This window comes from Dryobates pubescens, chromosome 16 (assembly GCF_014839835.1).
Source record: "Dryobates pubescens isolate bDryPub1 chromosome 16, bDryPub1.pri, whole genome shotgun sequence".
Lineage (NCBI taxonomy): Eukaryota > Metazoa > Chordata > Aves > Piciformes > Picidae > Dryobates > Dryobates pubescens.
This window is the reverse complement of record NC_071627.1, coordinates 10,343,246-10,355,551: the sequence shown is the minus strand read 5'-3', so window position 1 is coordinate 10,355,551 and position 12,306 is coordinate 10,343,246. Positions and strand designations below refer to the sequence as shown.

General features: G+C 38.2%; 1 protein-coding gene across 16 annotated transcripts in view; it reads right to left on the bottom strand.

Moving 5' to 3' along the window:
• TENM2 (teneurin transmembrane protein 2) overlaps positions 1-12,306 on the bottom strand; it is a 668,081-nt gene that overhangs the window by 87,279 nt on the left and 568,496 nt on the right. The window contains exon 13 of one of the 16 annotated variants that reach the window (XM_054168532.1): positions 11,625-11,657. The exons of the other annotated variants lie outside the window; for them this stretch is intronic. Within the exon in view, the coding sequence (XP_054024507.1) occupies positions 11,625-11,657 (33 nt within the window). The remainder of the gene's footprint in view (positions 1-11,624; positions 11,658-12,306) is intronic. 16 annotated transcript variants of the gene reach the window in all.

The following is a 12,306-nucleotide window of genomic DNA, read 5'->3' as shown; positions in this document are numbered from 1 at the left end:
TGTTCTTTTTCAGGTCAACATGGCATTCAGCCCCTGAAATGACTTGTGCTCTGCAAACCTCTCCTCTGGATTCAAAGCTCAAATAAAGGCATTAACTCTATTTGAACAACACAGTGCCCTGTAAGATAATATTGTGCCTCTCACCTGCTGTAAGATTACTTCTCCCCTCTCCTTGTCCCTATGTATCATCAAGAAATGGACTATTATCGTCCAGCTAAAAGAGGTATATCTGCTATTTGTAACTTCCTATGGGAAGGATATTCTTAGCTCCCAGTTTTGATCTGAATATTCAAAATTCAACATCTGGGACACCAGAGACTGTCACAGCACAGGGAAAACTATTAGCTGATGCTGAGTCTTGAGATAAAGAGCTTCCACATTAGTTTTTCAGTATTTCATTACTCTGCTTTGGTGCTTCAGGAATTTAACCTTAGGGATGAAATGAAGATTAAGACACTTGCAATCCAAAGCTACAAAGTTTAATCTATATCCCCCTCTTGGGTTATTCTACAAACCCTGTAACAGGAATATCACTTTGAGAGTAAGAAAAATGACAGAGGTTCTTGGTTGGCATTTCCAACACTGTTATGCCACTAAGATAGCAGAAAAAACATGTAAGCAAAAATGCAAGCAAGTGTAGGTTATAAGATGCTGGTTTGTAAATGTTGCAATAAATAGTTCTTCATTAATACTTCTGCTATGAGCTCATAGGGTGTCCTGTGTGAGAGAAACAGAGAGAATCAAGCTGCTTCTCCACAGAAAACAGAAGCAAGCAGTCTAACGAGGTCTGCCATACATAATTACTAAACCATATAGCTGCAGGGCAAAATAGTCCACTCTACTTTTACATCCAGGTATCTTCAATTCACATGCAAATAACTAGAGAGTCATCTGGAGTTCTTGCAATCTAGGACTACTGAATTAGTCTATGTGAAGTGGAGGGCTCCCATTCCAGGAGGGAGCTGACTGTTCAAAGTCTGCTGAAGGACTGAGAAGGAAGGCTGGTTTATTTAATGAAACAATCAAGCTCCGCCTCATTTCTATGGACAGGTAAATCACATAAAGACAACTGTGTATTGCACAGCAGCACTGTCAGAAAAGCAGACAGAGATCTTGAAGAGTAGTTATGGCCACACACAAGAAAACTAAGCACAAAGGTATATGTCCTGAGTGAAGTTCGAATAACAGGTATTAACCCTAAAAACAGTTTTGGTGATGAGATTCTGCCCATTAGCAAGTACTTAGAATCATAGAATCAACAAGGTTGGAAAAGGGAAAAGACTTCAAAGATCTTCAAGTCCAATCTGTCACCCAAGACCTCATGACTACTAGACCATGGCACCAAGTGCAATCCCCTCTTGAACACCTCCAGGGACAGTGACTCCACAACTCTCTCTGTGAAGAACTTTCACCTCACTTGAACAAAAGCAGGCAAAATTCTTAACATGGGGCTCAGCTACTCAATGGATATTACAGACCTTTGAGTCTTGTAGGCTGCACACATTTAAAAGCATTAATTGAGCACGAAAGACTGGCCAAACATCCCACTAAGAGTTGTCTCTATAAAGGTTATCTTTGGATAGGTATTTTGGAATAATGTTAACTTTCCTTGATGCATGAGGGAAGACCATTTGATAAGAGCTTGGACACATGGACTAGGAAGGGAGATGGTAACAGGTAATGCCCAAATGGTGTGGCATTAAAGGCCATTGTTTTGACCAGTGACAATTAACACATAGGTGTCCCAGCTACAGCCCGTGTACACATGCCTTTCACCCATCCTTATGGTATTTACATGGACATACTCACCAGAGGTGTGCACATGCTTCTACAGCATAGCAAGAAACCATTAAAGGGTGTCTGAGGAGTCAAACTCTTGGAGGCTGTTGCAGAACTTGGTTTAGTTACACAGCTGCTTGATTGAGAGGCCTTCCCCTGCTACTCGAAGTTCCAAACAGGATTTGAAGGCAGATTTCTGTCTTAGTTCCTGGTGCAGAGAGAGTCCTATACCACTAGAATCTGGACTGTCATTTCTCTACTGCAGACTTTTTTCAGTTTGTCCTCATGAAACAAAAAATGGTATACTTCTCTTGAATTTTATTTGACTTTCCAGGCATAAAAATATGCAGACTTGAAAGGTTTTTGAACTCACATCTCAATGCTTCCCTGTCCTTATATTGCCTTATTTTGCAGGCAGCTCAGTTTTGCATCCAAATGTAAATCTTCTGATGGGGCATAGAAGGTTAGCTCCCTTTGTGCCATCTACAGGCTTATTCAGAGCTCAGGGAAGCTGGCAAAAGTCATTCCACATCAAGACACCATTTTTCAACAGAAAAATATTCCCACAGAATTTTATGGCGAGATGCTGGAGGCAGGTTGGTATGAGAAGTCACTGCTCTAGGTGAAGTAAACTGTATCAAGCCTGATGGGTATTGCTTGAGTAAGGACCAGCACAGTTGTATCCATCATGCTTGCATGCCCTAGTCTCACTACCACTTGGTGTACGTAAAACACACATTTGGTAGCTTCTCCACAGTGCAAGCAGTAAGGAAAATTAGGACCACATGTTGAAGTGCAAGTTAAAGGCTGCAGTAATAGAGCACTTAGACACCATCTAAAGTGCCCTTACACCCTGTGCGCTACTAACCGTTCCATCAACTGATTTTAACAAGACAATCTGAAAACTTAAAAATCCTAGAATACTCTCTGACTGAACACATAGTTAGACAAATCTATTGAATGAAAATCTACAAAGGCTACTATAAAAAAAAAAGACACCATCTGCAGTAGGAAGCCCTAACACAAGTTATCTCTAGAACTAAAAGAATTTACTGAAGAAGCATCAAAGGCAGGTAGAATTTATTAGTCTTCCTCATCTATCTGTTGTATGACACCATTAGATCTGAAATGCTGGGTAAAATGGAATTATGGTCTGAGCCATTAGAGCTTTACTTCTGTAATACAACCTTTGTACAAACATGTTCACAAAAAGAAACCATTCTGAAGAAACACTATTTATACTCCTATGGAAGGTATGTTCAACTCTTTTTGAACTGTACAAAGCTTTGTCAGACCTAAGAGAAATAAAGACTATTTTTATCTGCAGATGTTCCTGTTTAGGAGGAGCGAGTTTCAGTCCTGAAACATTTGCTGAATCTCACAGATGAAAAGAAGTGTGCCTGACAGCATATGCACTTTCAAAACCGCAGAAGGATCACCTCTCTGTGTGGTCACATACTGGTCTAGTGTAACTATTATGACCCAGCAGTGGAGGATATTCACTAATATTAGCATGCACAGCACCTGTTGAGGTTGATTCAAAATTTGCTTGGAGCTAGACAAAAATTTGGTTCTACTTCCAAACATGCAGGGACAATTTGAGTCTTCTCATCAAAAAGAATTTCCTTTACTTATTTTTTTTTTTTTCAGTCTGGTTTTGCCCCAAGAATTCTTCCCTATGCTCATTAGAGTCATCCCAATGTCTCTAAGCTTAGGGGAAGTGATTATGTATCACCAAACAGAGTAAATGTTTTTCAAGTCTTCAATACAACCATATTAACATGCTACAGATGTATCTCAAAAGTCATCTTGACCTACAGACTGGGCAATTTGAATATTCTCTTTGGACAGACTTGCACAAAGTCTTAGTTATATAAAAAAATGAAATACACACAGTAGCATAATAGAAATCAAGCCGCTCTTTGTTTCACCGACGACTGGGAATGCTACTGAAGACAGACAGAGGTCAAATTTCTTACCAAAGAACCTTACTGGTGAACCTTCTGGGTGTGGTTCCTCTAGAGGATAATTAATTGAGACTCTGTAATAGCTCACACTTGGAGTTCCATTTAGCGGAGATTAAGTGCCTATTGCTGAGGGATTCTGCATGATTTTGCCAGTATATAAAGAAGATGGATTACTGCTTATGACAGTCTAATCTAAAGCAAATAAATGCATTCCAGGTCAGCTCCAAACTGAAGCAGAAATAAAGGAAAAATCCAAACCCAGTGTCTTCTACAACCATCTAGTTCTGAATACCTAAAAAATACAAATAGGTTTGCATTGTACTTGTGTTTTTCTCTTTGATGTCTTTATCTTGGTGGCATACATATAACATTTAGTCTGTAAATGGTAATTTCTCTTCAATGGATAAATTAGATCAATATGTAAGCAAGTGAAGATGTATTTTACTGATGCTAGAGCTGAATTCTGCTACAATGGTATACCAAAGCCGTGAATAATTTTAGATACACTCCAAAAGCCAAGTTCTTGCCTAGAACTTCCTAAAGTGAACTTATACCTATTTACATATAAACAATCTTAACTCTACAAAACCACTAAAACTACAGGAACTGCAAACATTTTAGAAAATCATCCCAGTTATTTAAGAAATTGCTGACAACCTGATCCAAAATGTTGACTCTAGGCTTTACATTATTATTATCTGGGAAAAAAAAAAAAAAAAAGTACTGAAACCTAGCATATTATCACGTCCCTTGCCACATCAAGTGTCTGCCCATATTTCAAAACATTCGGAGACATGAAACATATGAGTGTTTCATTTGTAGTTTCAAAATGCAATTGTTTTGTCTGACAACACTTTCCTTCATGTTTGCTGGTTAAACCTATTTTAATCAGTTGGATGCAACTTTCACTTATTATCTGCATGTCTAGTAACTGGAGTTCTTTTATGGATATATGAAAATCTGAAATGACTTCTAAGACCACTCAATGGCTTATGCTGTTTCACTTTTACTTGCTTATGCTGTTTTTATGCTACTTTCCTGGTAAGAAGTTGCCCCACTCCTAAGCAAACTTGGGCCCCAAGAAAATAATTTTGGCACGGGAGAGTGAATGAATCAAGGAATGTCTTCACTCGTTTGTTCTTTATGTTTCACAAACAGATATTTGCAAGGGTGGGAAGAAAGGTGTTTGGCTAGACTGCCTGCTCTTCAAGATCACTAACTTCCATCAGGATGAAATATTGTCAAGAACAGGAAACTCTAGAATATTGAAGACCTCATGCTCTTCAAGCAGAAACCATCTTGTAGAAATTCATGTAGTAGCAGAAGAATGTCAAGTGTGACTAGCTGGTACTGGCATTATATGCTTTATTAGTTACTCCATAAAATTGTTGACTTTGACTAAAGAGTACTCAAATAATTTAAATGATTTAATAGTAGCGTTATTCTATGCTTGTGAGCACCAAGTTAGTGCTAGGATGAAGTGTACAGCCCTTTATAGCCCTGCAATCCTTAGTACTCATGCTCTGCAACCGTTAGTTCAGTTGCTCAACCTGAGCCTTACCAAGCTCCCTTGTCTAGCTCTGTCAAACTGCACATTAGTAAGCAAGAAAGAGATTCACAGAAGAATTTCTAGAAGGACAAAAAACCCATCAGGTGTGTCAAATCTCTGACATTCAGAAACCATTTGGGGAAAGCAGCACACGCTGACTTAAGCACTAAAGTATGGATGCTTTAATTAATCCGGGGTGAATTTAATTGCTTTAGTTAAGTGGAAATTGGGTTAAAAATGATGCAGAGCATGCTGGGGTGTGTTAAAAACATGACATATGAGTTGGATGAATCGATAAATTAAAAGTGCACAGATGTTTTAATTAAACCCAGGAAAGTTAACGGAGATCACTAGAGACTTTTAAGCCTATGATTAATTCAATTCATTTAAAATACCTGTAGAGATATGGGGATGCCTCCATTTTGGGAGTTACAGAAGTTCTCAATCAATAAGTACTTAAGCTGTTCTACAGGAAAAAATGGCAGGATTTTTATAGAAGTGACTGAACATCATTAATTGCACAATGAATATTTACATCCTTCTGAACACTCAGCAAACTTTTGCTCTAGCCAAAATTTATCAAAAAGCTCATAGCTTTTATCCTTACCTTCAGTGTGACCTTATATCTCAATAAGACTACACTCGCTGTTCCCTCCTTTACTCTGCTACAAAGCATGTATTGCCATTAGATAAGTGCTTTGCTTAAAACTGCTACCAAAAATACCTAAGGAAGAAAGATGAATGTGTCCCTGTTCCCCTGGAAAAGCCATAGCAGAACATAAAATAGATATTTCAAGTGGTATAAAACAAACTATAGATTGGATGAGTTGAGCTAGACACTTGTAAAACCAGCCAACGGTGCCAGGGTTGAAATGTCTTGAGGACTTTCTCTTGTCAGTACATTCTAGATTCAAAACTTCACCAGCCTGTTTGTTCCCCCTCCACTACTGCAGTAACTCTCCAACTATCTCTACCTAAATTAAAGACTGCGGTCTTCCATGCAGTACATGAAGATGGTTTACAGATAGTAGATTTACAGTCAGTCCAATTATAGCAGTCCTTCCTATTTACCACATCATTAAAGAGCAGCACAGTTCAGTTTCTTTTTCATATGCATCAATGTACTCAAGGAAATGGAAGCTACCCTGCCCTGATCCTAGTTTCCCACAGGGGAATGTGACTGATCAGTTTGCCACATATTTATGCTTTTGAAAACAGGGGTAAAAAAGAGAGGGAAGAATTCTTTTCAATTCTCTGTATGATACATGAGATTGGAAGAAGATGTAGGTGGTGGATATAAATGTCCTGAAAACATTTCCTTGCAATCTAAAACTCTTTTTCTGTGGGAAGCAGTAACATGGAATCAGATCTGTGAAATTCCTGCTTTAGATATAAGTAGTGAAGTTGGTACAACTACAAGAACATGCTGAGAAATAAATTTTCCTTTCAACCAACAGATAGGATGGAAATAAATGGATGTTGAAATAGTCTACTGTCATAGACCAGCAAGTAGATCTTTATTTGTATGTCTTGATAACTTCAGCACTAGCAAAACTGAGAAAGAAGGGAAAACTAAATCATTTTAGAGGTTTCAGTAGCTACCTCCATGAAAAGAGCCAGAGAGAAATCAAAGATGTGAAGCTTCAAGTTCACAAAACCCAAACACCACAATTATCCTCCCCAACATATGTGTTGTGATTCACAACAGGGAAGCACTAACAGCATGAGTCATTTCTTCATCTAGAAAAAGAAACGAAAATATGGAATATTTCTTCAAATATTTTTGGAAAGCTTTTGCACCCTTCCCAGGGAATGAGGTAGAAACTGTTACTTCTCTGTTAATAGTTTGTGTCTAGCTAAATAGCAATGCAGTAGGTGTCGGATTGCACCTACAGGCTGCTCTGGTCTCATTTTAGTTAATACTATTTGCCTTGTTAAATTTATCAGAAAATATTTAAATCACAACATGATTAATTGCACATTTCCACATTAGCTACAGATATTTAAACACTTTTCTATATTTGAATTAGAAATCTTTCTGTTTGAGAAAATAAGGGGGGATGACAGCTAACTGAATTTAATATCACCCAACTAGGGTCTAAATACAGGAGAAGATCTAAATTACAGATTCAAATCTAGATACAATGCGGATATGAAAATAGCACTGCATGCTGAAATCTGAAGCTGTGATTTAAAGCTGTTTCTGTTATTCAGGGATGGCAAATGTCGAAGGATCTCTTAACAGCTGCATTTGTACAAAATGATTTACAATACTACTTAATATTAGTTGCTTCAATGACATTTGCCATCATTGCAAGGACTCCAAGATGATCCCAACACTACTGCAAAGACAGACTCATAGAACTTAATGAAATAAACAAATGCCAGTAGAATTCCGCAGAGACAATGCAATCTAACAACAAAATATAGATTGCAACACAATTAAATAACCTAACCAATTAAATACAAAAACAAATTACAAAGCATGCATCACTGCAAGCACAATTCAGCTCAGCAGAGTATAGAGTGGAGCGATTCTTAGCCACCACTGGAAGCATTGTAAGACGAGATTTTTGGCCAGCCAGAAACTAATCTGCACAACAGTTTGTGCTGTGCATGTATTTGTATGCATGTCTATCTCCTTGCTGCACTGGGAACCTTTTGAAATACTTAATTTGTTGGAATCCCATTGGAACACAAAATATTTGTGGCAATAGATATGTTGCTGTTGCACATGTGTAAGAATGGGAGATAAAATGAAAAAGCAGCTGTGACAGATCAAGGGAATGTGCTCAGCTTTTATTAAGTATGAAAACACTACTATACTGCTCTTGAAGAAAAATCCATTAATATGATTTTACTGTTCTTCCATATGCTTTCCATCTTGGACATAAGCAAAGCAAACTTCCTTATCATACAAAGCAAGTAAAACTTGGTTGCAGTTTGTGGGCCTCAGCAGCCATACTGCCTGTGGCTTTGCCTGTGGAATTTCCCCAGGCTGCGTAATAAGTGATCAGATCAAGATGCACCACTGTTCACTGCGATCGGGGAATCAGAATTATTACATGCCCTCTTTTTCTTTTTACCTAGCATTTTGTCCAACAGTGGCATTGGCAACTTGTCTCAGTGAGTCACTTCCTTCATTACTGAATTCCTCAGCACTCCCCATTTGTTTCTTAATCCTCTTAGCTTTGCCTAAGAAATTTTCTCCTACAGAAACAAGTCCACCTTTAAGCTGTACCACCATCCTGCAAGCAATTTGGGAAAAGGAGTCATACATAATTTCAAGTTCATAGGCTGCAACACGAATTTAGAAACATGAGAGAGGGTAATGCAACCCATAGGCACAAATTTGGCTGTATGCTTACTGGCAGCTTAATACAGGAAACAAAAGCTAATTAAATTGCTATACTATGTGCAAGTATTGAGCACATTTAACAATGATAAATAAATACCTTTTAAAAATGTAAAGCTTTCTTTGCTGGCCTGTAAAGGCACTATTAGAACAAACAGAAAGCAAGACGTGCTTTTAAACAACAGGAGCATCTCCGCTTGAAATTATTTGGGATAAGCTCTCCTGCAGATAATTTCTCTATAACCCTCAATTCAACACTGGAATCAGCAGAAACCATTAAGATTTCTAAGAACAACGAGAAGTTACTAGCTTGCTTGTTGAAAGCCACATTTTAAAGATTGTTTTCCCAAATATTTACAGTGCCAAAAGTAGCTCCTGCATCCCATTTCAACTTTGTCACCATTGTTTACAATGAACACAAAACACCTGAAGCTCCAATTCTAGACCAGCACAGGCTAGGGAGTAACCTCAGTACATCTTGCCAACATCTGCTAATCCTCACATTTAATCAACAATGTACTACAGGGAGAGGTTCATAGTTTTAAAGACTAATGAAATGTTAGGATGCTAAATGACTTGTGTTGTAAAAGAAATTTAACAAAGTATCTGTTGTAGAATTCTGGAATCCAGACTCTCCAGTGCTATTGTTTACCTCTAATCTCCAACAGAGTTCATGAGGATTGATGAGGAAAGCTGCAGACTAGAAACAATGGTTCCTGAATTCAGTTCCTTTGCACATCACTGACTGCACACCTTGAACCTATTTTGGAGCCATGACCACTAACAATCACAAAGAATTCAGCCTGTGACCCTTTCAGTTCTTGGCTCATGTTTAAATTGCCCATTAGAAAGAGCTAAGAGTGGTGGATTTTGTGTTGGCTTTACTTGTCTACTTGACACTAGATCAAGGCTACTACCTCATTCCATGCAGGCAAGGTAGCAGCTGATACATGGTAATGACTGTCAACCATAGACAAAATAGGTTTCATGCCCATTTATTTATTCTGCAATTATTTAGGCACAGTGGATAGCACAAAACCATTGTCAGATTTCAGTGAAGTTCTATAAAACTAAGAAAACTGAGGGCAGACAGCAAAGCACTGCCCTGTACACATAACTCCTTGGAAGGCAAGTGAGGACATGATCAGTTTGTCAGAAATGCAAAAAGTCTGCAATAAAAGATGAGAGTTGGAAAATGAGAAGAACATTTATAACAAAGGCATTTTAAGGTACTGAGTTAGAGAGGTGAGAGCTGCTGGAGTGGAAGACTGCCAAAGACTGCCTTGTCTGTTCAAGTATCAAAATGATGCTTCCACCCACTGTGAAAGATTTGAGTGACAAGGCAGGGCTGTGCTGCTGCAGCAGCACATAGATAAGTTGGCACACATACACCTATAAACACAGAAACCCCAAAACCAAACTCACCCAGGAAGAGATACTAAGAGAGAAACTGTACATGATAAATTTTGTGAACTGCAAAAAAGGAAGTGAGATATGTGTGGGTGACAAGTCATGAATGCAGCACTTCCAAAGAAAAGAACACCTCTTAATTTTTTATTTTTAACTTACTTTCTTATGAGTATGATGTAAGTGATGAGACATGCTAGGATTATGAATTCATAAAATATTTGCCAACAAAGGGTTTTTTTCTCCCTAACCCACTACTTCTCAGCCCTCCCCCCCGTTCCTGCTCTATCACAGTGGACAATACCATCATTCAATCCGTCATTAATGTTCAAAATTGGATGTTATTTTTGACTCATGCATTTCCTGGACTCAGATTTGTTATGCATTACATCTCTCTGTCAGAATTCTTACCCTAGCTTTCAGCAACTAAAATGTACATGAAATCAACACCTTTTCCTCCGGTATTGATAAATTCAGTCTTCTTCAGTCATGTCTGCATGCAATGGTGATACAAAAATCGTGTTGTTAACCTGATAACCCAGCTTCAGCACTGTTGCCCTTCTTTCCCAGTCCTGTTGCAGGACCCTTCCTCTTATCACATGGAACGTGAACTTTTGCAGACCACTTAACCCCAGACTGCTCACTGCTAGAATTCTGACTTCAATCTCTCTGTGACTCATATTGCTTTTTTAAAAAAGGAAAATTTTTAGAAGACTATTTTTAGCTCTTTCCCATACTCTGTCTTCTTTGGAAGCCCTACTTGTCCTCTGTTGTCCACATGATATCACCTGTCTGACCCTTTCCAAAACTTTCTTTTACTACTGTGTTACCCTAAACTGACAACAGTCACACTGCTAGTGCCTTTGCAACACTGCCTATCATATTTCCCCCCCCCATTTATCTCCATTCCATTCACACTACTTTGAATTCCTAATGTTTGTAGCAGAGTTACGAAGGTAAATGTTTTCCTTACAGAGAGAGGAAATACTAGCTCCTATACATGGCCAGCTGGACACCATACATTTATGTGGGCCATGTGCTCTACAGTGATGAACCTGAGTACTGAATTATTCAGCAAGATGCACTCCAAAATTCATGTTTTCCCCACTGCAATCACCCCCAGAACCTCTTATGTCACTGGGAGTATCCTCCACATGGCACTAAGAGAATAGTTTCAAGCAGAGCATTCAATGGACAAAGCCCCACTTCTTTGTGCACTATTGCCCAAGCAATAAGCCTCTGAATAACCTCAGAGCAAGAAGAGTTCCAAACAGCTGAGATTTGAATAACATCTGAGAAAAAGCAGGAGTTGCTACTCCTAGCAATTATACCTTACTTACCTAATAAGTGACAGCTTTTTACATTTTTATGCAGAGATTAACAGCACACACATAACAAAGAAAATGGCAGTGGCAGGAACTCATATTGAGGTGCAGGCAATCATGAGAAACAGCAAATCCATTAGAATAAATTTCAAAAGAGATAGACTACACCTTACATCTCAGTAACTGTTTTAAACTAAATAGATTTTGCAAAAGAAATGAAAAGAAATGTTAAAAAAACCTACCCTTCTTTTTATACTTATTAAAGTGGCGCCGTCCTTTGCCAGTAAGCCAAAAACAAACAGAATGAAAATAAAATAATGAAAAACCCACACAAGGAGAACAGCAAAAGAAATTGCCAATAACATAAATCTGAATTATTAGAGTTCTTAAAACCATATTAAAAAAATTAACTGATCAAACATGGTACAAAGTTTTGGTTTGAAAAAATCCCAAAGCCTTCAAATCATTTGCGCTAAAATATTAACATGTTTCTAATACATTGAACAATCAGCTACAAGTATCTGCTAAATGGCAACATGATGGCAGCTAACATGGGCTATCTGACACGATTTTTTTCCTTCTTTTGCAAACTGGACATTATCTCTTTATGGGCTATTCTCATCACATCAGCAGAAATCCCACGTGATGGTACCTCACTTCAACTTTTCAGAATAACTGAATGTGCTTCTGAGGCGAATCCTAGTGTCGTAACACAAAATTAAAGGAGGCTCTGAGCACATTTGCAAAACAGTGCATGACAGTGTCTTTGGGAGTATTTCTTTTAAACAAGTGGAAGACCTGCGTGCCCTTGAAATATATGATGAGATTAAACAAATTTATAGCAACATCTGAGTCTTTTCTAGGAACTCAGCTCATTGCAACACTGAACTCTACAAAGGGTGAAAAGCAGAACACGATGAAGGA